This window comes from Theropithecus gelada, chromosome 15, assembly GCF_003255815.1.
Source record: "Theropithecus gelada isolate Dixy chromosome 15, Tgel_1.0, whole genome shotgun sequence".
Lineage (NCBI taxonomy): Eukaryota > Metazoa > Chordata > Mammalia > Primates > Cercopithecidae > Theropithecus > Theropithecus gelada.
The window spans coordinates 10,754,726-10,780,095 of record NC_037683.1 but is presented as its reverse complement, the minus strand read 5'-3'; the positions used below and the strand labels follow the sequence as shown (position 1 = coordinate 10,780,095).

At 55.8% G+C, this 25,370-nt stretch overlaps 1 protein-coding gene across 12 annotated transcripts in view; it reads left to right on the top strand.

Moving 5' to 3' along the window:
• Positions 1–24,863, top strand: part of DNM1 (dynamin 1) — a 52,879-nt gene extending 28,016 nt beyond the window's left edge. For 2 of the 12 annotated variants that reach the window (XM_025358763.1, XM_025358761.1), the window contains exons 11-23: positions 3,772–3,858; positions 8,619–8,689; positions 8,913–8,964; positions 9,169–9,180; positions 11,418–11,531; positions 15,592–15,701; positions 16,603–16,714; positions 17,156–17,167; positions 17,819–17,989; positions 19,751–19,992; positions 20,361–20,576; positions 22,710–22,746; positions 24,269–24,863. In XM_025358763.1, the coding sequence (XP_025214548.1) occupies positions 3,772–3,858; positions 8,619–8,689; positions 8,913–8,964; positions 9,169–9,180; positions 11,418–11,531; positions 15,592–15,701; positions 16,603–16,714; positions 17,156–17,167; positions 17,819–17,989; positions 19,751–19,992; positions 20,361–20,576; positions 22,710–22,731 (1,221 nt within the window). In that variant the 3' untranslated portion in view covers positions 22,732–22,746; positions 24,269–24,863. Of the gene's footprint in view, positions 1–3,771; positions 3,859–8,618; positions 8,690–8,912; positions 8,965–9,168; positions 9,181–11,417; positions 11,532–15,591; positions 15,702–16,602; positions 16,715–17,155; positions 17,168–17,818; positions 17,990–19,750; positions 19,993–20,360; positions 20,577–21,999; positions 22,002–22,709; positions 22,747–23,614 lie in introns of all 12 variants that reach the window. The other 10 variants (XM_025358759.1, XM_025358758.1, XM_025358768.1 and 7 more) reach the window with 7 other exon arrangements.
• Positions 24,864–25,370: the final 507 nt, after the last annotated feature.

Here is a 25,370-nt window from a genome sequence, read left to right as displayed (position 1 = left end):
AGTAACTGGGATTACAGGTGCCCGCCACCACACCCAGCTAGTTTTTTGTATTTTTAGTAGAGACAGGGTTTTACCATGTTGGCCACGCTAGTCTCGAACTCCTGACCTCAGGTGATCCACCCTCTTCGGCCTTCCGGAGTGCTGGGATTACAGGCATGAGCCACCACGCTCAGCCCACTTCATAAATTTTAGTCATGCTCTAATCTTTTTTTTTTTTTTTTTTGAGATGGAGTCTCGCTCTGTAGCCCAGGCTGGAGTGCAGTGGCGCGATCTCGGCTCACTGCAAGCTCCGCCTCCCAGGTTCATTCCATTCTCCTGCCTCAGCCTCCCGAGTAGCTGGGACTACAGGCATGTGTCACCACGCCCGGCTAATATTTTGTATTTGTAGTAGAGATGGGGTTTCACCATGTTAGCCAGGATGGTCTCGATCTCCTGACCTTGTGATCCACCCGCCTCGGCCTTCCAAAGTGCTGGGATTACAGGCGTGAGCCACCGCGCCCGGCGTCATGCTCTAATCTTTTACAGTGAGTCTGTGTGATTTTTTTTTTCTTTGTCTTTTTTTTTTTTTTTTTTTTTTTGAGACAGTCTTGCTCTGTCGCCCAGGCTGGAATGCAGTGGCACGATCTCGACTCACTGCAACCTCTGCCTCCTGGGTTCAAACGATTCTCGTGACTCAGCCTTTTAAGTAGCTGTGATTAAAGGCATGCGCCATCATGCCCAGCTAATTTTTGTAATTTTAGTAGAGATGGGATTTCACCATGTTAGCCAGGCTGGTCTCGAACTCCTGACCTCAAGTAATCCACCTGCCTCAGCCTCCCAAACTGTGGGATTACAGGCATGAGCCACCGTGCCCTGCCATCTGTGTGATTTTTGTGAGCAGAAAAAATTGATCAACAAATATTTGAAAAGGAAACCTTTGGTCTACAAGGAGGAAATGGATACTTTTGCCTTTTTGTTGTTGTAGTTGTTGTTGTTGTTGGAGACAGAGTTTCGCTCTTGTTGCCCAGGTTAGAGTGCAATGGCACGATCTCGGCTCACTGCAACCTGTACCTCCTGGGTTCAAGCGATTCTCCTGCCTCAGCCTCCCAAGTAGCTGGGATTAAGAGGCACACACCACCACGCCCGGCTACTTTTGTATTTTTAGTAGAGATGGGGTTTCTCCATATTGGTCAGGCTGGTCTCAAACTCCCGACCTCAGGTGATTCACCCGCCTCAGCCTCCCAATGTACTGGGATTACAGGTGTAAGTCACCGCGCCCCACCACTTTTGCCTTTTGATTGGTTTAGTGGATCATAATTATTTTTTTCCTTATAGTCAAAACTCACCTATCTTTGTATGTGTATTTTTTTCCTTCCCTCGAGTTTTCTAAGTTTAGCAAGTCACTCCTGTCAGAGGTTTAAAGAGTGTTAATAAGTGAACTGTCATTACTCCTAGCCCTGCTGGGATTAGACTTGCCATCTCTGAGTGAAATCAAGAGTTTAATGTTGGGCATGGGGTGTGCTGCTCAGTTCTCTCAACAACCCTAGGAGGGAAGGTGTCATTACTACCCCATTTTCCACATGGAGAAACTGAGGCCCAGAGCGGTCTGGTCACTTTTCTAAGGAGAGTCAGCAGACAGTGGCTGGCTTTGAACCCAGGGCTGAATGGCTCCAGGGGCTGTGTCCCTGACCGCTAACCCAGGGGGCTCCAGGCTGACCGCCCCCTCAGCCAACGGCTGAGAGGGGAAAGTTCCTTTTGAAAAGCTGGCAAAACGTCCTGGAAATGTTCAGAGGCAGCCAGAGTGGAAAAAGATGCTCAAAGGGAACAGAACTTCTCAAAGGGGTGGAGGCTGCCCTGCCATGGGTGACACGTGGAAAACTTGAGACATGTGACATCCAGGCGGTTAGTGGGAGAATTGGTCATGCTCTTTGGCAAATTGCTCCCTCCTCCTCCCTCCTTCTCCCCGCTCCTCCAAACTCTACCCTGGGAGGGAGCACTTGGGACCACCTCAGAAGAGGCTTGGTGGTGGTGACCCAGTCCTAAATGTCTGCCCAGACTTGCAGACTGCAAAGAGCAGGAGCTCTTCCTTGAGCCTCAGGAGCAGTGGGGTCCACAGAGCCCCTCTAGTCACTGTTTTTAAGCCCCTGGTCTCAGGCTGCCCCTCCCTCAGGCCTCCTGAGCTTAGCCACATCAGCCACACCCTTGGCACAGCCACGGGATGATGGGTGTGATGTGGGCATCCCTCGTGTTGGCATCCTGGACTGATATCCAGGGCACTGCTTTCTCCCCATCCTCCTGCCTCTCCTGATGCCCCTCCTCCAAACTCCTTGGCCCCCATCCTGCCCTCAGAATCACCACCTGTGACTCAGGCACACCAATCCCTGGGCCTCTTCCTCCACTGGGGGACCCACCTGAAGGGCCTGACCCAGCCACGGGAAGAAGGACAAGGAGCGCTCCCAGCTTTGCCCCATCACGCTGCCTGGGCCCCAGGTGGCCAGCGTGTGGGGAGGATGGGCCCACAGGACCGGAGCCCCTGGGGGTGGGCTCCCACCAACAGAAACGCACTGAGTCTCCTCCCCGGGAAGATCTGATCATGGGCCAGAGGGCTGAGGACCCTGTGCCACTCACCCTGGCATCCATCCTTCATTCATTCCCTCATTCTCCAACATGCCCTCTTCCGGCACTGGCCATGGGCCTGGCCCTGCCCCAGCCCTGCCTCAGGGGCAGTTGCAACCCAGTTGATTGGAGGAGGTGGAGTGGGAGAGGAGTGGAGAGAGGCCCCTAACTCAGCTCTCAGGCAGTCGGGGCAGGCTTTCTGGAAGAGCTGAAGTCCGGCAGAACCTTGTAGTCAAGTGAATCACCTGGGCTGTGTCCAGAGCCTGACTGAGCTGAGGGCACGATTCACAGGCAGAGGGGGATGGGCATGGAGCAACTTCCCCTTCAGCCTCCCTTCATAAGAACTGGAGGGAAAAGGGTGCTGCTGAGCTCCTACAGGGAGTGGGGTCGAGAGAGTGTGGCTGGCCAGAGCCAGGCAGATGTGGTTGGGGATGGTGGTGCCAGGCAGGGGCATGCAAGGGAAACAGCTGAATGGATTCCACCAAGAGGGCCAGGGCCCAGCCAGGCCCCGCGGGGTACTGCTCATGCTGCTGGCCCCCGCCTCGCATGTCCCCCAGCCCTTGCATGCTTTTGCCTGTGTTTCCTGCATGTCCTCTGGTGTGACTGCTGGTTTCCCCCGACCCCCCTCCCCAGCTCTGACAAGGAGCATTGCCTGTCCCCAGCCTGACTCAGGAGGCCAACTGGCACCTTGGGCCCTGTCCTCCCCCGATTCCTCCTGGGTAGGAATCTGGAGGCTGTCCCCTGCCCGATTCCCCGTCTAGCTGTCCCTCCACGCCTTTAGGAAGGCACGGGGTGGCCCTGAGGATGAGGGAACACCTTGGGAGCTAACGGTCCCAAGGTCTCGACCTAACCAGTCAGTGAGGCAGCCTCATTCCCATGGCCTTTCTCCCACGGGAACCACCCCTTTGACCTGAAGTTGCCCAGGTAGGCCAGTGAAGAGGGCCTGGAAGCAGGAAGACCCTTGAATTGACATTTGGAACCCACACTTGGGGGAAAGGGGTGGCCGTGGCTTGGTGCCATCAGCGTCCTGGGACCCCAGGTCTCTCTTCCCCGCGTCGTGGGCGTTCTGTGTGTGCCTCCCACCCTGCGCCGCGGATCCCTGGACTCGTGGGGTGTGGGTGCTCCCTACCCATGCCCCCTGTGTACGTGGCTTTCTGCCCTCCTGCCCTTCCCCAGCTTCAGCAGTACCCGCGGCTGCGGGAGGAGATGGAGCGCATTGTGACCACCCACATCCGGGAGCGCGAGGGCCGCACCAAGGAGCAGGTGAGCCCCGTGGCACCCAGCCTGGCCGCGCCTTCCTTCCTCTCCTGGCCGCCTGCACCTTCCACTCCTGGCCCTGGGGTCGCTTCCTTCTCGTTTTGTCTCTTCGGTCTCAGTCTTCCTCCCTCTCATACTGATTCTCTGCTTCTCTCTCTTTTTTTATTGTAGTAAAATACACATAACATACCACTTTAGCCGTGTTTCAGTGCACAGTTCAGTGGCACTAAGTACATTGCATTGTTGCACAGCATCATCCGTCCACAGAACTCTTTGTTTTTGAGACAGAGTCTTGCTCTATCGCCCAGGCTGGAGTGCAGTGGTGTGATCTCAGCTCACTGCAACCGCTGCTTCCTGGGTTCAAGCGATTCTCTTGCCTCAGCCTCCCGAGTAGCTGGGAGGCTCCTGGGAGGTGGCGTGTGCCACCATGCCCGGGACATTTTTGTATTTTTAATACAGACGGGGTTTCACCATGTTGGCCAGGCTGGTTTCAAACTCCTGACCTCAAATGATCCGCCCACCTTGGCCTCCCAAAGTGCTGGGATTACAGACATGAGCCACCGAGCCCGGCCCACAGAGCTCTTTTCATCTTGCAAAATGGAAACTGTCCCCATGAAACACTAACATCCCATTCCCTGCTCCCCCAGCTCCCGGCAGCTGGCAGCCACCATTCAACTTTCTGTCTCTATGAATTTGTTTTTTTTTTTTGTTTGTTTGTTTGTTTGTTTGTTTTGAGATGGAGCCTCGCTGTTGCCCAGGCTGGAGTACAGTGGCATAAAATCGGTTCACTACAACCTCCGCTTCCTGAGTTCAAGCGATTCTCCTGCCTCAGCTTCCCAAGTAGCTGGGATTACAGGCATGTGCCACCATACCCGGCTTATTTTTTATATTTTTGGTAGAGACGGGGTTTCACCATGTTGGCCAGGCTGGTCTCAAACTCCTGATCTCAACTGATCCACCCGCCTTGGCCTCCCAAAGTACTGAGGTTACAGGCGTGAGCCACCGTGCCTGGCCTGTCTCTATGAATTTGACTTTTCTAGGGACCTCATGTAAGTGGAGTCATACAGTATCTGTCACTTAGCATAATGTCTTCCAGGGTCATCCATATTGTAGCATGTGTCAAAAGCTGCTTCCTTTTTAAGACTTAAATAATACTACATTGTATGGATGGACCACACTTGGTTTATCCATGTGGGTTGTTTCTAACTTTTGGCCATTGTGCATCACGCTGCTATGAAGATGAGTGTACAAATCCCTATCTGAGTCCCCACTTTCAACCCTTCTGGATATATACCTAAAAGTGGAAGTGCTGGGCCATAGGGTAATTCTATGCTTATTTTTTTGGAGACAGAGTACTGCTCTGTCGCCCCTGCTAGGCTGGAGTGCAGTGGCATGATCATGGTTCACTGTAGCCTCAACCTCCTGGGCTCAAGCGATCCTCCAACTTCAGCCTCCTGAGTAGCTGGGGCTACAGGTACATGCCACTAGGCCTGGCTAATTTTAAAATCTTTTGTAGAGACGGGGGCCTCACTATGGTGCCCAGGATGGTCTCAGACTTCTGGGCTCAAGCGATCTGCCTCAGCCTCCCAAAGTGCTGGGATTACAGGCATGAGCCACGGTGCCCAGGCTAGTGTGGCTTTCTTCACTTTCTGGTCGTCTATCCTTGTGGTCCTCTCTTTGGGCCTCTCTTTGTCTATTTGCTGGTTCTCTGGGTCACATTATACCCCTCATAGCGACCCCCACCTTTTTTGTCATCGTTGATCAAATATTCACTCATTTCTTCCTTCAATCACAAACATAGCCACTGAATGCCACCTCTGAGCTGCATGGAGCAGAGGTGAACAGGGCCCATCGTGGCCCTCACGGAGCTCAGAGACGAGTCCTCCTTCCTGATCCATGTCTGCCATGCCCCTGCCTGTCTGTTGTAGGCTCCTCTGGCTCCCATTTCCCATTTCCTGTTTTCACACATCTCTTCATGATGGTGCCATCTCCATTCATTCATGTTTTTGTTGTTGATGTCATATTTTTTAATCCTTATCGATTGCTTTTTAATTACAAACATCATAAATACTCAATAAAAGATTCAATCAGTATTGAAGTGGTTAAATTACAAGGAGCTAGCCCTCCATTCACTCTTCCCCACCCCCAGTTCCTCCTGAAAAATAACCATTAGTAACAGTTTGGGACTCCACACAGTGGCTTATACCTGTAATCCCAGCACTTTGGGAGGCCTAGGTGGGAGGATTATATGAGCCCAGGAGTTTGAGATCAGCCAGGGCAACATGGCAAGACCCCGTTTCTACAAAAAAATTTAAAAACTAGCTAGGTGAGGCAGCATGCACCTGAATTCCTAGCTACATGGGAGGCTGAGGTGGGAAGATCGCTTGAGCCCGGGAAGCGGAGGCTGCAGTGAGCTGTGATCATGCCACTACATTCCAGCATGGGCAACACAGCAAGACTCTGCCTCAGTAATACCCCAAAAAGCAAAACAGTTTAGTGTGTCACCTTGCAGGCATTTTCTTATGCAGGTACACTCACACACAAACACACACAATCCAGATTCCATCTTTATCCTAAACCACGATCCTGGTATGTGCCTTGCCTTTTTCTTCAGAAGATAATCATAATATCTAACATCTGTTGAGTATCTCATCTTCTGTGTCTTCACCAGTTCTAAGAGGAAGAAAGAAGAAGAATTTGTGGAATCTGAGGCTGAGGACAGACCCCAAGCTCATAGGAAGCAGTGGGGCTAGGGTCTGAACCTGGCATTCTTTGTGCCATCTGGAAAGTCATTCTTATCACTACTCAATTCCAAATCTGTTCACACTTAATCATTTGCAAGGGTCTTTTCAGGCTGGAACCTGGCGATTATCCTTGTTCTTTTTTTTTTTTTTTTTTTTTGCTTTTTTTTTTTGAGATGGAGTCTTGCTCAGTTGCCCAGGCTGGAGTGCAGTGGCTTGATCTCGGCTCACTGCAACCTCTGCCTCCCAGGTTCAAGCCATTCTCCTGCCTCAGCCTCCCAATTAGCTAGGACCACAGGTGCACGCCACCACACACAGCTAATTTTTGTATTTTTGTAGAGACAGGGTTTCACCATGTTGGCCAGGCTGGTCTTGAACTTGTGACCCCAAGAGATCTGCCTGCCTCGGCCTCCCAAAGTGCTGGGATTACAGGCGTGAGCCACCCCACCCGGCCCGTCCTTGTTCTTTTGAACAGCTGCAGGGTGCTTTCTTGTCTAGAGAGTATCATAATCTATTTCACCCTCAGCCACTGGCTTGCTCCCAATTTTTCTCTATTACAAACTGTACTACTTTGAATACTCTGGCTCCTGTATCTTTGCTTACTTGTTGAGTGTATCCGTGAGATTTATTTTGGAAGTTGATTTTTTGTATGTTTTTTTTTTTTTTTTTTTTTGAAATAGGGTCTCGCTCTGACACCCAGGCTGGAGTGCAGTGGTGCCATTATGGCTCACTGCAACCTCTGCATCCCTGGGCTCCAGTGATCCTCCCATCTCAGCTTCCCAAGTAGCTGGGACCACAGGCGTTCACCACTACACCTGGTTAATTTTTCTATTTTTTGTAGAGACAGGGTTTCTCCATGTTTCCCAAGTTGGTCTTGAATTCCTAGGTTCAAGCGATCCTCCTGCCTCAGCCTCCCCAAGTACTGGGATTATGGGCATGAGCCACCACACCTAGCCCTGTGTGGGCTGTGCATTTTAATGTTTGTTAAATATTGCCAAATTGCCCTACAAGAAGGTGATACTGATTTACACTTCCATCAACAATATACGAGAGAGCTCATTTCCCAACACTTGTGCCATGCTGATCATTTAAAAAACCTCTTTTTGTTTGTTTGTTTGTTTGTTTGAGACGAAGTTTCGCTCTTGTTGCCCAGGCTGGAGTGCAGTGGCCGGATCTCAGCTCACTGCAGCCTCCACCTCCTGGGTTCAAGTGATTCCCCTGCCTCAGCCTCCCAAGTAGCTGGGATTACAGGCATGTGCCACCATGCCCAGTTAATTTTGTATTTTTAGTAGAGACGGGATTTCTCCATGTTGGCCAGGCTGGTCTCAAACTCCCGACCTCAGGTGATCTGCCCGCCTCGGCCTCCCAAAGTGCTGGGATTACAGGTGTGAGCCACCACACCTGGCTAAAAGCCTCATTTTTAACTTACATTTCTTTATTAATGAGGGTAAGGATTTTTTACACATCCTTAGTGGTTGTATGCATTTCTTCTGTGAATTATTCACCGTGTTCTTGACTATTTTGATTTGTGATTTTCTTTCTTTCTTTCATCCTCTTCTCTCCTCTCTTATTTTCTTTTCTTTTTTATTTTCTTTTCTCTCAGGGTTTTGCTCTGTCTTCTAGGCTTGAGTGCAGTGGTGCAATCTTGGCTCAGTGCAGCCTCAACTTCCTGGGCTCAATCAATCCTCCCGCCTCAGCCTCCCAAGCAGCTGGGACTATAGGCACATGCCACTATGCCTGGCTAACTTTTGTATTTTTTGGTAGAGACAGGTCTCCCTGTGTTGCCCAGGCTGGTCTTGAACTCCTAGGCTCAAGCAGTCCTCCCACTTCTACCTCCCAAAGTGCCGGGATTACAGGTGTGAGCCACCACGCTCAGCTTTTGTCTTTCACTGATGGTAGGGACTATATTTATCATGGATACTAACCTTCTATATGTGCTGCAAGTATTTTTCTCCCAGTTTGCCCTGCGTTTTAAAACTTTGTGGTGTCTTTTCCGCTTGCCCACCAACTTACGTATCCTTGAAGGTCATGCTTCTCATCGATATCGAGCTGGCTTACATGAACACCAACCATGAGGACTTCATAGGCTTTGCCAAGTGAGTGCTCTCCCTGGGCAAAAAGTGAGTGCTCCCTGGGCAGAGAAGGTAATAACGTGTGTGTATGTGTGTGTGTGTGTGTTTGTGTGTGAGTGAGTGAGTGTGTGTAGAGCCCAGGTCTGCTAGGTTAACGCTCTGGGTCCTGTGCCCACTAAGCAGTGGGCAGTAGAGTTGGGCCTCTTGAAAGGAGAAGTTCTGAGACTCCTCCCCTCCCTCCCATTAGTGCTCAGCAGAGGAGTAACCAGATGAACAAGAAGAAGACTTCAGGGAACCAGGTGAGTGGGCCCCAGCACCCCAGACCGAGGGATGGAGGGTGCCGGACGGACGCCAGACTCTGAGAGCTCCTCCCCTGAGGGGAAGAGTCCCAAGGGGGCCAGGGACCTGTCAGCCGCCAGCCACAAGCCTCCCACTCTGCCTCAGTAACCCTCTCTCCTCTCTCCCCGATGCCTCTCGTGGTTGCTATGGTTACCTCTTTGCAGGATGAGATTCTGGTGAGTACCAGGACTGGGGCTCTCGGCTTGTGTAGTGAGGGGGCGGAGGGTCCATTGGCAGTGGGAATCTGCAGTGGGTAGGAGGGCACCCTTTGGCTGAAGCTGCTTGTACACACCAGCCCCTGGCATTTCACACCTGCCCTCAGACCAGAGGCAGGCCCAGCCGCATCCACCCGTCCATCTGTGTGCACCAGCCAAGCACCTACGTCAGGCAAAACTAGACCGTGTGGGGCTGGGTGGGTGAGAAGGCCGGGCCTGGCATGGAGTAGGTGCTCCTTAAACATCTGTTGGATGGATGGATGCACGTGAGTGAGACACGTTTTTAAGAAGTTGACAACCATCGCCTCCAGACTTGAATGAAGAGACGAATGAGAAGTCAAGAGAAGTTAAGAAATCACTGCTCACCTGGCCTCCTGCTCTCTGTCCTTAGATGTCTGCGGAAACATCCCTGGTCCGAAGCGCTTGCTCAGTTGTACACATGAGCCCGAGGGTCCTCAGCTTTTCTTTCCATAGGTTCCAGAGGCCGTAGTTTCTTTGTAAGACTCTAGGTGTTTATGTGATTATTGGCTTAATGTCTATTTCCTTCCCAGGCCCCACAAGGGGAGGGCTGAGTCTGTCCCGTTTATCATTAAATCCTCAGCTCAAGCCCCGTGCCTGGCACGCAGTAGGTGCTCAACAGAATGAAGGGAGGAATGAACATAGTATCAGGACAATTCAATTCGGCCAGCATTAGCTGTTGCCTACACGGCGCTGGCCCCTGGACAGGACGTGGAGACCTGGGCCTGCTGGTAGGGCCCAGCTAAGGCCCCCGAGAGCGCCATGCAGGGTAGGGATTAGGAGAGCAGGAAGTCCCTGGTGCGGGGCTGCAGAGAGGGCTTAGGACGAGCAGAGAGGAGTTCAGGGTTGGGTGTGGCCAAAGGGGAGGACAAAGACTACAGGTTAGGGTGGGGAGCAGGTGGCAAGATCTGCTGGTCACATCCTGGGACAGTGGACTCAATTCCAGAGACGGTGACAAGACCCTGTGGGAATCCTCGCCTGATCGGAAAGGGGTGAGAGAGGCAGCTGGTGGCCTCCCCTCAGCTCAACTGCTGCTGGGCTGTGCAGCCTGGGTTCTCAGCCAGGTTCTCAGGGAAGCCAGAGAGGCATAAGGAGGGCTCCAGAAGCAAGCCTGGCCCCAGAGGGCTTTGCCACCAGCCGCAGGCCTCCTTGGGTCTTCTCTGGATGCTCAGAGAAGAATCTGGGGAGGTCAGGGTCCAGGAGGGAGCAGAAGCAATTCCCTCATCCTCCCGGTCTGATCCATGGCCAGCGCCTGGCCGGTGACCCTACCCCCGAAGTAGAATCCACAGGACCTGGACTGTGGCCATGGCTCTGGACAGTCCTGGGGACAGCTGCTTCCTGCCATGAAAAGGGACCTTAGCTTGTTACTCTGGGCACTTCGTGGCGCAGCCCTTGCCCCTGGGGACCTGGAGCCAAAGACCCTTAGAACCATACTATCATAGTTTTTATTTATTCATACTACAAATATGTATTGATCACTTACTATCTGCCAGGCCTTCTGCAAGGTGCTGGGATGTACTAGTGACCAAGAGTTCACGATTTAGCAGGGAGGCTACATAGACAGATAATCACACACACGCATGCGGAGAAGTTAATTAAAAATCGAAATCATGTTATAGAAGTCAACTTCAGGGAGTGATCAAAGATTATTATAGGAATCCTGATTTATACTGGGGGCCAGGAAGGGCCTGCCTGAGAATGTGAATTCTGAGCTGATACCCGAAGGCTGAGTAGGAATTTGCCAGGCAAAAAGGAAGAAGTGCTTTCTAGGCAGAGGCAGCAGCAGCAGCAGCATGTGTAAAGTCAGAAACACATCTCAGAACAGATGAGACCTTAAGCTTCCAAGACTCACAGTTGGCTTGCCCAATCACCCCCATTAACTGTGCTTGCATACTCCTAGTGACAGGGAGCTCATCTCCTACCCAGGCCTCCAGTCCCTTACTCGGCCAGGTCTGCCTGTCAAAGGCTCTTTATCCTGAGCTGATCTCTGTCTTCCTCTGTCTTCCACTCTGTTCACTTGTGGTTCAAACCAAGGCAGGTCTGGCCCCCACCCTCCCTGACTGCCAGGCCTCCGAGAGCTGGGGGAGGGGTGGGGTTCCAAATGCCTCTCTTTGCCTACCCCATCCCCCACAGGGAGGCTCAGGCCCCGTCTGCTGACCTCCTGCCCCATCACCCTCCAGGTCATCCGCAAAGGCTGGCTGACTATCAATAATATTGGCATCATGAAAGGGGGCTCCAAGGAGTACTGGTTTGTGCTGACCGCTGAGAATCTGTCCTGGTACAAGGATGATGAGGTGAGTCAACGGCCAGTAGTCATCAAGGGGCTGGGCTGGTGGCCAGAGTTAGGCTCAGACCCTCCTATGGGCTTGGAGTGGGCTGGACCGTGGAATAGGGTTTTAAAATGTCTCATCAAAGATCCGTGGGCAGGCCGGGCATGGTGGCTCACACCTGTAATCCCAGCACTTTGGGAGGCTGAGGCGGGTGGATCACCTAAGGTCAGGAGTCTGAAACCAGCCTGGCCAAAATGGTGAAACGCTGTCTGTACTAAAAATACAAAAATTAGCCTGGCATGTTGGCAGGCGCCTGTAATCCCAGCTACTAGGGAGGCTGAGACACAAGAATGCCTTCAACCCGGGAGGCGGAGTTTGCAGTGAGCCGAGATCGCACCATTGCACTCCAGCCTGGGCAACAGAGCGAGACTCCGTCTCAAAAAAAAAGGATCCACGGGTGGAGTTGGGATGCAAGGGTCCAAGGCAGGTGACCCTGGGGGTTCAGGGGGAGGCACCCTCTCACCCAGGTTGGAAGAAGAAGATGGCTTAGCAGGACTGAGGAGCCTGGGGCTAAGTGCCCTGGGGAGGGTGGGCAGGGGCCTTGGGTGCCCCTCCCTGACCCTGCGGCCCAGCGGCCTTCCTGTTTTCCCGCTGCAGGGCGTGCCGCCTCCTCTGTGGCCCCCACAGGCCCATGACACACACGAGTCCAGCTGCCAGACACCCGGTTAACCCCTGCACCCCAGTCCCCTAGACCCCTGCAGTCCAAGGGAAATGCGCAGAGTGCCCCCAGGCTGAGAGGCAAGAAGTGTGGGGGCCCTGCCGAGTTGCCACAGAAAAACCCTCCCCGCCCACTAGGGTGCACAGAAGCCCCTGCCACCTCCTTCCCCTGTTGCTGGTCTCCTTTAAGAATGAGTCTATTTGGCTTTCACATCTGGATTCCAGAGGTGACCAGAGAGAATGGGGAGGGCTGGGGGTGGGCTTGTGGTAATGAACTCCAGCTGGCCAAGGAGTGGGGGAAGGGACCCTCTTCTTCCTGAGGGGCTGTTGGAGGCTACAGCACCCTCAATGGGGGAGCGGGGCTCTGGGTGGGGCCTGTGATTTTGGCCTCCAAGCCCCCTCCCAGGTCCCTGTCTCCTCCAAGTTTGTCCTGGGCAGGGGCCCCAACTCTCCACCTTGGGAGGGGCCCTCTGTCGTCACTGGCGGGGGCGCCAAGCCATCTGGACCTCATTACCCCAACCCTGGCCTCCCCCAGCATGGGAGCCCCTGGAAGGGATGGAGTGTGCGGTGGCGTGGGGTGCGGGTAGGGGGCGGCTTCCTGCCGGTCACTCTGCAGGCTGCCTAGATGCCCCCATGGGTTTGGGGTCTCCCATGTTGAGGCTCCTTACACAGGGCCAGGGAGACCATGTGAGCTGGGGCTGAGGGCCTGAGACCTGGCGATACTGTGGGGGAGGGGCGCGTGCCACTGAGGGGGTCCCCTGTCCTTGTGCCTGAGCCTGTAGGTCTTTCTGGAGATTTTGTGTACATCTGAGTTAAGTCGTGTGCGAAAGCAGCTCTGAGAATCGTATGTGGGGAGGTGGCAGTGGGCTGTGGGCTGTGGGTGCTGGGAGGCAGGGTGTGTGTGTGTGTGTGTGTGTGTGTGTGTGTGTGTGTGGCTTGTGGGTCTGGTGTGTGGGTGTTTTTTAGGAGTGTGACTGGGGTATAAGCATCTAGGTGTGTTTGGAATATGTGGTCTGCATTTGCATCTGGGGGTGAAATCTGTGTACCTGCGGAGTGACTCTGGGCACGTGCCTGTACTTGGGATGTAAATGCAGGTGTGTGTGGGGAGGGGGCTCCGGAGGGACGGTGTGAGTATGGGGTGTTTGAGAATCTGTGTGTGTCTTTGGGATGTGAGAATGGGGGGAGTGTTCCAGTCGTGAGGGTGTGTATGGGTGTGTGTGCATGCACTTGTGTGTGTCTGGGACACGGGTGTGAGATTGAAAGTATGGGGGTGCTCATGTATGTGAGTTCTGGGGCTGTATCAAGGAGCGTGTATGTTGAATGTGAGTGGATTTTTGCACTAGGACCACTGGGGATGTGGAGGTGGTCCAAGCTGGTGGGAGAGTGGTCTGTACTTCTCTACCCAGCCGCCAGCCCTCAGGTTTTGGGGTGAGGGAGGCTCTTTGGGCAGACCGGCAGCTGCCCACATCCCCAGTCCCCATTGACCCCCCCATCCTCTCAGTCTTCCTCGGCCACCCTTCCCCCATCACCGCTACCCCCCACCAGTCCCACAGCAGGGTGGCAACCCCATCCCTCTGTGCCTCCTCCCAGCCCACCCTGTGCCCCAACGCCCTGGCTCCAGGCTCCGGTTCTGGGATGGCAGGCAGGGGTCGGTCCAGCTCTCCAGTGGCGGCGGCGCCGAGGGTCTAACCCAGCCCAGCCTAACCAATGTGCAGACTACTGTACAATTTGGGAGTCCTGAACAGATAGTCTAAACACTGGGTAGACGGAGTGGAGGTGTCCTCTGGTCCATCCAGGCAGCAGTGTCTGTCCATCCGGTGGGCGCTTCAGCCCCATCCCCTGGAGATCCAAGAACCCCCCAACCCCAGCCTGTGTCCCCCCAGCCCCAGACCAGCCAGCCCGTGGTCCCCTCTCTGCTCCCAACTCCCCTTCTGCCTCCTTTGACGTGGCAGGGGTGAGCGGGAGCTGGGGCTGAGAAGGAGGGGCCTGAGGAGGGGGCCGGCCGGCAGGAAGGGAGGGGTGGGGGGAGGAGGCCGCTCCTACCTAGTGTCCAACCCCGAAGCGCAGGGCGGGTGGCGGCGGGGCCTCTCTCGAACGGTTCCAGATGTTCCCTGGCCGTGTGTGCAACTTCCTCCTCTCCTCCCCCAGCCGCCCTCTGGGGCTCCCGGCCACCCGCCTGGCATAAAGAGGGCTTTATGTGGCTGCATGGGCCAGGGGGACGTGGGGGGCAGAGAGGGGTGGGCAGGATGACGCCAGGACAGGGGAGCAAGGTCTCCCTAAACCCAGCCCCCTACCTGAGATCCTAGGCAAGGCTCATGCCCAAGCTCTTTGAGTCCCCGAAGCCCACACACACGACCCCCGTGAGCAAGTAGGGCATGGGTGACAAAAACCCCTCCCCTCTCCCAGAGCCCCATCCTGGGGTGTCTCCTCCCCAGATCCCTGAACCCCTCTCCTGGGACACAGCAGCCTACATACACACGTGCCCACACCAAGCATACACATGGGCCTAGCACCCTACACGCCTGTGCGCAGAGACACAGAACTCCTCCTAGACAGCTCTAGATAAACCAAACACACAGCCCATTGTACCACAGTGTGCAGGTAAGATGTGCACCCCAGTATAAGCGTGTGGTATAAGCTTGTGCATGGCTGTGCAAACGTAGTAGGCTTGCACAATTGCCACACACATCCACAAAGTGTGCACACATCCACACTGAGATGCAGACACACTCACACTAACACGTGGTTCATGCTGGGCACCTCCCCAGATACACATGTGCACACACACAGTAGGTAATATGTACTTGGGCTTGCATGTGTTGGCACAAACACACAACTACACACATGTTGCACACACAGGCACACCATCTCCAGGCTTGTGCTGGCTGCCTTATTGCTAACACATGGGGAGCTTGGGGGAGTGGGCTGAGCCAGCCCTTTGAAGCCGCCGGGGCTGGTGGCCCCCCTTCCTGGTCTCTGCAGTCAGGAAATGAAGTCAGAGGCGGCCAGGCCGGGGGCGAGAGAGGCCTGAGTGTGCGGTCCCTGCCTGAGGCCGGCCTGGCTTGTATCCAGGACTTGCCTGGGGAGGGATTGTGGGAGCCTCCCACACTCTCACCTCCCCACCCCTCACCAGCCTCCTGGCCTCCGGCATATATGCAGAGCTGGTGGGACCGGCTGGAACGCCACTGGGGGCCGGCGGTGCCCAGGAGGCCTATGGTCCTGTGGCCAGGATTTTATCTAGCTGCACCTTCACAGTGGGAGGGCGCTGATGCTTAGAAGCCCTGGGCCAGTCAGGGGGACTCTTAGGGAGTGAGGTGTGGCAGAGAACAGTGCCAACCTCACTCATTGCTCCTACCTCCACCCACAGGAGAAAGAGAAGAAATACATGCTGTCTGTGGACAACCTCAAGCTGCGGGACGTGGAGAAGGGCTTCATGTCGAGCAAGCACATCTTTGCCCTCTTTAACACGGAGCAGAGGTGCCTGCCTGCCCCTGGCTGTAGCTGCTGCAGCCCCAAAACCACCCGCACTGAGTAGAAGCTGGGTACAGGGATCCAGGGAGGAGAGGAACCTGCCCCAGGCCCCACAGCAAGCAATCCACTGACAGATGCTTACTGAGTTCCTGCTCTGAGCTAGACATCATGTCAAGATCTCCCATCCCCTCCCCTTCCCTTCCCTCCTCCTTCCCTCCCTCCTTTCCTTCCTCCCTTCCTTCCTTCCATCCTCCCTCCTTTCCTCCCTCCCTTTTTTCTTCCCTCCTTCCTCCCTCCCTCCCTTCCTCCCTTCCAGTCTCCCCCTTCCCTCCCTCCCTCTATCCCTTCCTCCCTTCCATTGTCACTGGTATAGTGCATGCTCTTCGTGCACTATACTCTGCCAGGCACTGGAGCCAAAGGGCCCTAGTCACGCCTGGTCCTCTTCTCCTGCTCACTTTCCTATAGGGCGGTGGCAGTACCAGGCCTCTTCCTTCCTGAGCCAAGGCTGACTCTAGTGGGCCCTCTGCTACTCAGAGATGAGGGTTCAGTCCAGCTGCCATCAGAGGGGTCCTCAGAGAGCCACAGAGGAAGCTGGTGGGGTCTTGGGTCCCAAGCTAGAGACTTCACTGAGTATGGTTGTCCCCTTATCAAAGGTCCAGTCCCCTTCTAAGCATTTTGCCACTCACTTCACTGAATCCTCAGTGACCCGAGGCGGCAGGAATTCTTATTAACCCATCTTCCCAATGAGGAAACTGAGGCTGAGAGAGAGGAAGGGACTTGCACAGGTCACACAGCTGGGAAATGAGCTGGCCTCAGGCATGGTGACCCCAAAGTCTGGGCATGCCCTTAACCCCCAGGGAGGGTGGGGCTTTGCCCATCTGCCCTCACCATCCGCCCTGTCTTGCAGGAATGTCTACAAGGATTATCGGCAGCTGGAGCTGGCCTGTGAGACACAGGAGGAGGTGGACAGCTGGAAGGCCTCCTTCCTGAGGGCTGGCGTATACCCTGAGCGTGTTGGGGTGAGTGGCAGGGCAAGGAGAGGAGGGGCAAGCATGATCCTAGGTCCCCCTGGGGCACCATCCTCAGTGATGCCAAGTCACGTCATGTTTCCGAGCCCTTATTTGGCTCAGAAATAATAGGAATCCTTCCCCCTACCCACTCTGGGGGTGGGAACAGAGATAAGTCTCCTGGTGCTCCCATCCTTCTCCAGTGGCAGTTTCACGTCTCTGTCTCTGTTGCAGATGGCATTTCTATATTCCCCTTTCTATGATGGTGGTTTCTTGTGACTGCCTTCTCTTTCCTCCCCTATTTCACTGTGGCAATGTCTAGAGTAGCCTGAGAGTTGGGGTGCAGTGTCCCCAGGTTCACTCAATCTCTCCCCTTTTCCTCTCTGTATGTTTCCTTCGGCTGTGCTCCCTGGTGGTGGCGGTGGTGACAATGTTGGTGTGTGGGCCTCCCAGGACAAAGAGAAAGTGAGTGTGCCCTTCTCTTGCCTCCTGTCAGGCATCTGCAGCCTGGCACCAGCTCCAGCCAGGTTTTCAAGCAAGGGACCAGGAGATGTTCTTTTCTAATTTCTGGATTGGGGCCAGGCGCAGTGGCTCGCGCCTGTAAACCCAACACTTTGGGAGGCCGAGGTGGGCCGATCATGAGGTCAGGAGCTGGAGACCAGCCTGGCAACACGGTGAAACCCCATCTCTACTAAAAATAACAAAAGTTAGCCAGGCATGGTGGTGCGCACCTGTAATCCCAGCTACTCAGGAGGCTGAGGCAGGACAATCGCTTGAACCCGGGAGGCAGAGGATGCAATGAACCAAGACAGCACCACTGCCCTCCAGCCTGGACGACAGAGCAAGACTCTCTCAAAATAATAATAATAATAATTTCTGGATTGGGAAATTGAGGCAAATTCTAGGCACTAGAGTCAGAACCAAGACAAGGCTGAATCAGGGGAGTCTAGGGTCCTGAGAGGCACAGGGATGGAGAGCCTGGTGTGTGTTCAGGCCAGTTGCTTCTCTCTGTGCCTCAATGTTCTGGGTACCTTTGGAGGGGCTGAGATCCTGGCGATGCCTGGAGCCTGGCTGCGTGGCCTGGCCACCCTGATGCCCTTGTGCTCTCCATGGCAGGCCAGTGAGACCGAGGAGAATGGCTCCGACAGCTTCATGCATTCCATGGACCCACAGCTGGAACGGCAAGTGGAGACCATCCGGAATCTTGTGGACTCGTACATGGCCATTGTCAACAAGACCGTGCGGGACCTCATGCCCAAAACCATCATGCACCTCATGATTAACAATGTGCGTGCTCCGCCGCATGGGGGCAGGGAAGTCCTGTGGCACTGGGGACGCAGGTGGCCATGTTGGCCTGGGGGAGATGCCAACCAGCCCTATGGGACCAGGTCCAGGGAGGGAGGCACGGTCCAGACCAGAGCTGTCCGATAGAAATATAATGAGGGTCTGAGCACAGTGGCTCACACCTGGAATCCCGGCACTGTGGGAGGTCAAGGCAGGCGGAACACTTGAGGTCAGGGGTTCAAGACCAGCCTGGCCAACATGGTGAAACCCCGTCTCTACTAAAAATAGAAAAATTAGCTAGGTGTGGTAGCGTGAGCCTGTAATCACAGCTACTTGGGAGGCTGAGACAGGAGAATCACTTGAACCCGGGAGGTGGAGGTTGCAGTGGGTGGAGGTTGCAGTGAGCTGAGATCCTGCCACTGTACTCCAGCCTGGCTGACAGAGCGAGATTCCATCTCAAAAAAAAGAAAAAAGAAAAAAGAGAAAAGAAAGAAATATAATGAGGGGCTGGGCACGGTGGCTCATAACTGTAATCCCAGCACTTTGGGAGGCCAAGGCAGGAGGATCACTTGAGCCCAGGAGTTCAAGACCAGTTTGGGCAACACAGTGAGACCTCGTCTCTACACAGAAATTTTAAAGAATAGCTGGGGTTGGCTGGGCGCGGCGGCTCATGCCTGTAATCCCAGCACTTTGGGAGGCCAAGGTGGGCGGATCACCTGAGGTTGGAAGTTTGAGACCAGCCTGACCAACATGGAGAAACCCCGTCTCTATTAAAAATACAAAATTAGGCCGGGTGCGGTGGCTCACGCTTGTAATCCCAGCACTTTGGGAGGCCGAGGCAGGTGGATCACCTGAGGTCGGGAGTTCAAGACCAGCCTGACCAACATGGAGAAACCCCGTCTCTACTAAAAATACAAAAAATTAGCTGGGGTGGTGGCACATGCCTGTAATCCCAGCTACTCGGGAGGCTGAGGCAGGAGAATCACTTGAAACCGGGAGGTGGAGGTTGCGGTGAGCCGAGATCGCGCCATTGCACTCCAGCCTGGGCAAAAAGAGCGAAATTCTGTCTCAAAAAAAATAAAAAAAAAAATAAAATTAGCTGGTCGCGGTGGTGCATGCCTGTAATCCTAGCTACTCGGGAGGCTGAGGCAGGAGAATTGCTTGAACCCGGGAGGTGGAGGTTGCGGTGAGCCAAGATTGTGCCATTGCACTCCAGCCTGGGCAACAAGAGCAAAACTCCCTCTCAAAAAAAAATATATATATATATATATATATATATATATATAAAGAATAGCTGGGGTTGGTGGTAGCACGTGCCTGTAGTCCTAGCTACTGGAGAGGCTGACATTGGAAGATAACTTTGAGCCCAGGAGGTTGAGGCTACAGTGAGTTGTAATCTTGCCACTGTACTCCAGCCTGGCGACAGAGCGAGACCCTATCTCAAAAAAAAAACAAAAACAAAGAAAATCAAAACAAAAACTGAGTAGACAAGTGTTCTAGTGGCGTGATAGGTCCTAAGTCCCCTCCCGGATCTGTGACCTTAGGTGACTTTTCCTGTGGACCTCAGTGTCCTCATCTGAGCGAGAAAAGCGCGGTGGGGAGGCGAATCTCCCAGTCTACGCAGTGTAGGAGCCGCGTGGGAAAAGCCATACCAGCTCACAGTCCCGTGGGGGGCCGTGGGGGCCGGCCCGGTGGGGCGGCCAGGGCGGCCAGGGCGGCACAGGCATCAAGTCCCCACCTCCTTCCCTCTTTGCCTACTCGCAGACCAAGGAGTTCATCTTCTCGGAGCTGCTGGCCAACCTGTACTCGTGTGGGGACCAGAACACGCTGATGGAGGAGTCGGCGGAGCAGGCACAGCGGCGCGACGAGATGCTGCGCATGTACCACGCGCTGAAGGAGGCGCTCAGCATCATCGGCGACATCAATACGACCACCGTCAGCACGCCCATGCCCCCGCCCGTGGACGACTCCTGGCTGCAGGTGCAGAGCGTACCGGCCGGACGCAGGTACCAGGGCCGGCCCCCACGGCCCCAAAGCCCCCCAGCCCGGGGCCCACGGGAGGAGTGCCGGGACCGGGCAGTGGCGCGCCCGCGTCACCGGGGTGGCTCCCACCTGGAGCGAGGGGCGGAGCTTAGAGAGGGCGGGGCTTGCCGCGGGGCGGGGCTTGCCGTGGAGAGCTGGCTGCGAGGCGGGGTGGAGCTGGGTCGTTGGCGCCGCTGGGGGCGGGGCTTAAGCTCCGGCGACCGCCTCGGGGCACGGCAGGGAGGGGCTTTGCGTGCATGGGCGTGGCAAGCACTGGGCTGGGGCGGGGCCTCAGTGTGGGCGGAGCCGCTCATCTCGCGTCTCCTTGTTTCTCGCTCACTGTCGCCCTCAGGTCGCCCACGTCCAGCCCCACGCCGCAGCGCCGAGCCCCCGCCGTGCCCCCAGCCCGGCCCGGGTCGCGGGGCCCTGCTCCTGGGCCTCCGCCTGCTGGGTCCGCCCTGGGGGGGGCGCCCCCCGTGCCCTCCAGGCCGGGGGCTTCCCCTGACCCTTTCGGCCCTCCCCCTCAGGTGCCCTCGCGCCCCAACCGCGCCCCGCCCGGGGTCCCCAGGTGAGTAGGGGCTGAATGCGGCTGGAGAGGCTGCCGGACGGGCGTGGCCGGGAGGGAAATGGGGCTGGATTCCAGAGCATCGGACCCGGCCGCCAGAACCGGCCGTTTCCATCCCAGGCAATCGGACTCTGGGTGCCGGAGCCACGCCACGTGTGGCCGAGGGCTGGCGGAGCCTGCCCCCGAGGGAGCGCTGAGTCCCGGAGGTGGTCGTTTCTGGGGAGGGGGCTGTGGGGCTCGTCCCACCTGCCCCCTTCTTTCCAGCACTTGCATGGCGCTTCCCTCTATTTTCACTCTTGGCGGCCGCCCACACATTGCATTCCTCCTCCTTTCTTCTTGCTGTCCTCCATCCTCCATTCCGTCCAATTCCTCTCCCAGCCCCTACGGAGCCTACCTTAGGTCTGAGTCTGAACCCCTATCTGCTCTGGGTGTGTGGATTTCCTTCAGCTACCCTGATGTCCCCATTTCCCAGTCCTGACTCCTTTGAGCCATCCCAGGGGGTGTCCAGCCACTGGCCCACAGGAGCAGAGACCAGGCTGTGACTGTGTGACTAGAGAGGTGTGTGATGTGTGTGTGGGCGTGCACACGAGTGTGAGAGTGTAAGAATGGCACCCAGGCCCGGGCTAGGACAGGAGCAGCTGGGGAAGGAGCCTGGGGCCTTGGGCAATCTGATGGTTTTTTTCCTCCCCACCCCCACCCCCCGCTTCCGGCCCTACCCAGTCTAAACCAATGTGGTAGGGGTGGCGGCAGGGGCAGGGATGGGAGTGGCTGAAGCCTGCTTCATTCCCAAAGATTTCTAAGGAAAAGCTTTCTACTGCATCCTTTGGCTTGACTTTCTTGACCCATGACCCTCTTTCAAGGAAGTGCACTCCAATTCCCAGTCTGCCCTGTTTCCACTGGCCACATTCTCTAAGGAAGAACACTGCAGGACAATAGCATCTGTTTTGTTTCTGCATGGCTGGAGGGTAGGGCTGTGGGTCTAGCGCCCATAAACCAAAATGAGGCAGAGATTGGGGCTTGCCCTGTGATGCTCTGATGACCAAAGCAGATGGGTAGAGGCAAGCAACATGGTATTGGGCAAGAGGACTGGACTGGGAGTCCAGAGATGCTGCTTTACCCTGCGCCTTTAGACATGTCTCTTTCCCTCCCAGAGCTTCAGCATCCCTTCTACCAAATGATGACATTCTGCCTTTCTCCCAGGGTGGCTGTGGGGATCGAGGGAGACAATGGCTATAGGGATGCTGTGTTAACTGCAGATGCAGCCGTAGGAGCACTTTGCTAACTGCCAACGTGAGTTCAGATTTGGCACCCAGGTCTATGGTGCGGTGTGAGATATGTGACGTAAGGTTTGATGCCAGCCTGACTCCAGTCTTGCTAACACACATGAAACTTTTGGCAAATCATGACGCTACCTTGGGGAAAAGAGCAGTCTGGGAGAGCTTCTTCAAGGCAACCTGACTGCAGTGCGGTCTGAGGCATGGCTGAGATAGGCTTATGTGGCAAGGAGGGTATCTGGGTAAAGAGCTGCAGTGTGGGCAGAGGTGCAGTGTGGGCTGCATCGAGGACAGCCACTGGCCAAAGCAGAGAACAGAGACAGAATGAGGAAGAGCTCCGTGGGGAGGGTGGGGCATAGGATGGAGAACCTTCAAAGTCCGGAGAGTTTGACTTGTTGGGGCTCAATGCTGTAGGCAGTAGGGAACCACAGAAGGCTCTTAGGTGGAGAAATGACAGCTGGACATTAGCGAGCTAGCCCTGTCTCCATGAGCAGCACGGGTGGTCCTCTGAGCACGCCAGGCACGAGTGTGCAGGGAGCTGGTGCAAATGCCTCTGTGTGCGGGTGAGCTTCTGTGTTGTGACTCGGCCCACACGTGTGCTTCAGTGTGCTGAGTGGCTGCATGCCCCAGATCCGTGCTGCACGTGCCGCCGGCCAGTGAGGGTGCTGGGCACCGGGAGGTGGCAGGGAAGGAGGCGTATGCGTGTTGTTTGTGGGCATGTGTGTTAGCGTGTGCATGTGGGCCATGGGGCCTCACAGCATGTGTGTGCACGCCCGGGCGTGTGCGTGTGTGTGTCCCCCACCCCCAGGCCTGTCCCACCCGTGCGTGTGAACTGCCATGTTGATTTCGTGCTGTCTTTCAGAATCACTATCAGTGACCCCTGAGGAGCGTCAGCCATGGTAGGTATTGCCTCACCGCCTGCTGCATGAACGGTGTGTCTGCCCCGCTGCACTAGCTCCACACGGGGCACGCACCTGGGACCTCAGAGCCAGGCTCCCCGCCCCTCCCTTCTGCAGCTGTACACTTGCTCTTTCCTCTTTCTGTCCTTGTGCCACTGGCTCTCTCACCTCCCTTCCCAGCGAGCCTCGGGACTCAGTGCCACTGCCCAAGGCCTCCATGGCTGAGCCTGGGGACTCTTGGAACAGGCTCCGTGCCCAAGCTGGCAGACATGGGTGCTCTCTGGAGCCATCAGAGAGGGCAGAGAGCTCGTGGTTTATTGTGTAAAGGCTGGGAACTTGGAGGGGGTTGTGTGTGGGGCTGGACTGTGAGGCGGCCAGAGGCCTAGGAATGTCATCCTGGGCACATCGTGCCTGGTGTGCAGTCAGAGTCATGCTCCTGGGGTAAGGCATCCAGCTCCCAGCCTGGCAGCGCTGAGAGCCAACTCCACTGCAGAGCAGGGGTGATAGTCAGGGTACCACCTCCTCTATCTGCTGGCAATCCAGTGGTGATCTAGGGTAAAAGCTTGAGAGTCCCATACACACGGTCATCCCACAACACACCTCACAGGCCAGGCAGGGACACACAGCCCCCTTCCCTCCCTCCCAGGTACCATCATAGCTGCTAGCGTGTGACTGAAGGCAGTGTCCCTGGCCCCAGTTGAAGCACTGTAGCCAGCCAGCGGGCTCATGCACCTTGGCCTGTTGCTCCTAGGGTTACTTGTGCCATTCAGCCAAGGGGACGACCGTGCCTGCTGGTCCTGCTGAGCTCCACCCAGTGAGCCCGCCCCCCTTCTCCTGCCACTGACTCTCGCTCTTCTGCTTTTCCCAGCAGGAAGGGCCCAGCCTCACCTACGCGACCTGCAGCCCCCCGACCAGCTGAGGCTCCCCTCTTAGACTTATAAGTCTATGGCCACTGGCATCCGGCTGTCTGCCCTCCCTGCCTCCCCCAGGGTCATTTCAGAGGGTCCTGGGTTTTCTGACCACCCAGAAGGGCCTCTGGCGCTCCCTCCAGCCATCCCTTTTAGTTTCACCCTCCTAGTTCAAGCAGTGTTCTTTCTCTATCAGGCCTGGTGGCTGTTGCCTGGGGCTCCCCAAGGCAAGGGGTGGCCCTGGGCCGGTGGGTTGGAAGACAGGGTGACCAGAGAAGAGGGAAGCCCGAGGGGGCCGAGCATCAGCTTGAACTGTGGGTGCCCTGCCTGGGTGCTGTGTGAGAGGCCAGCGTGTGTGGGGTGGGGAGGGCCGCCACAGCCCCCAGGCAATATCTGTGAAGCTACAGCTCCTCCCTCCATCTTCCTCCCCTTTTCCTTCCAGCCCGTCTTTTCCAGGAACCTTGCCACACCCACACCTGCACCCTCCCCTCCCCGGCCCTCCCACCTGCTGCGGTGCGGCCGGCCCCAGCCGGCTGTGTGCTGCACTTGCCTTACCAGCTCTCTCCTCGATTTTCTCTCTCCCGTTTTCTCTTTGCTTTCTCTCCAACTGCCAGCCGATCGGGTCAGGCAAGTCCATCCCGTCCTGAGAGCCCCAGGCCCCCCTTCGACCTCTAAACAGATCCCTCCTCTTCTCGGAGACCTCCCTTTCCAAGCCTGCCTGGATGGCTGTTCTGTGACTTGACAGTGGCTTCCCTAGCCCCAAAGCCAGCCCCCTTCATCTGTGACTTAGTCTGTTGTAGTGGTGAGCTGACACCTCCAGGCGTGACCATTGGTGAAAACTTGTGCCCCTTCAGTGGTATGCCCTTGCCCTGTTCTATAAATATCTATAAATACTCATATATATACACACCTACACATGGCCGACCGCCTCGCCTCTAGCGCTGGGAATCAGTCACTGTGCTGTCCTTGTGGAGTCTTGTGGCCCAACTACAAGAGAACGCTGTCCCCTGACATCCCCCTCTGAAGTGTGCCACCTCCAGTGAGCCTCCCTGTCATGCCCAGCCTGCGGACAGCCAGCCCCCGCCATACCTCCCGCCCCCTACCAAGCATGGGGGTGCTGTGCAGGCAGCCGTGTGGCCTGACAGTCTCTACCAGTCCTGCTGTCCCTCGGCTGAGAATAAAACCTATTTCTGGATGACGGGGAACGTCTCCTCTGCTGGTTGTGTTCTCTCTGGAGCTCAGGGGAGGGGAAGGGCTAAGCCATTACTAGGGTGCTGTTGGGGGCGGTAAAAAGACCACATCCTTTCCAAGGGACACTTTTCCTGGAAAGTCCCTGGAGCTTAGTTGGCTCTCATCCTGTGAAGCCGGCTCTGGCCACTAGGGGGCAGGGCCATTAACTCAGTCTAGAGGGAGCCTGCGGGGTGGCCAGCATTCTGGGGAGGGACAGACAGAACAGGCCACCAGGCTCAGGCAGGCGAGGGAGGCAGGAGGGCAGAACAGAAGACACCTTGGGTGCTGGCACCCTGCCTTCCCGGCCACCGCTAGATCAGGCTTCTGAGCCTGTTGGCCATCAGGGCCGAACTGTCCCCATAGGTACCATGGTAGTCCCTGTGTAATCCCCTAGATGTCACCAGGCAGCATACCGGTAACAGGCCTGGAAGGTCCCAACAGCCCACATGCGCAGGCTCAGACACTCTGGGGCTCCCCGTTCAGTGG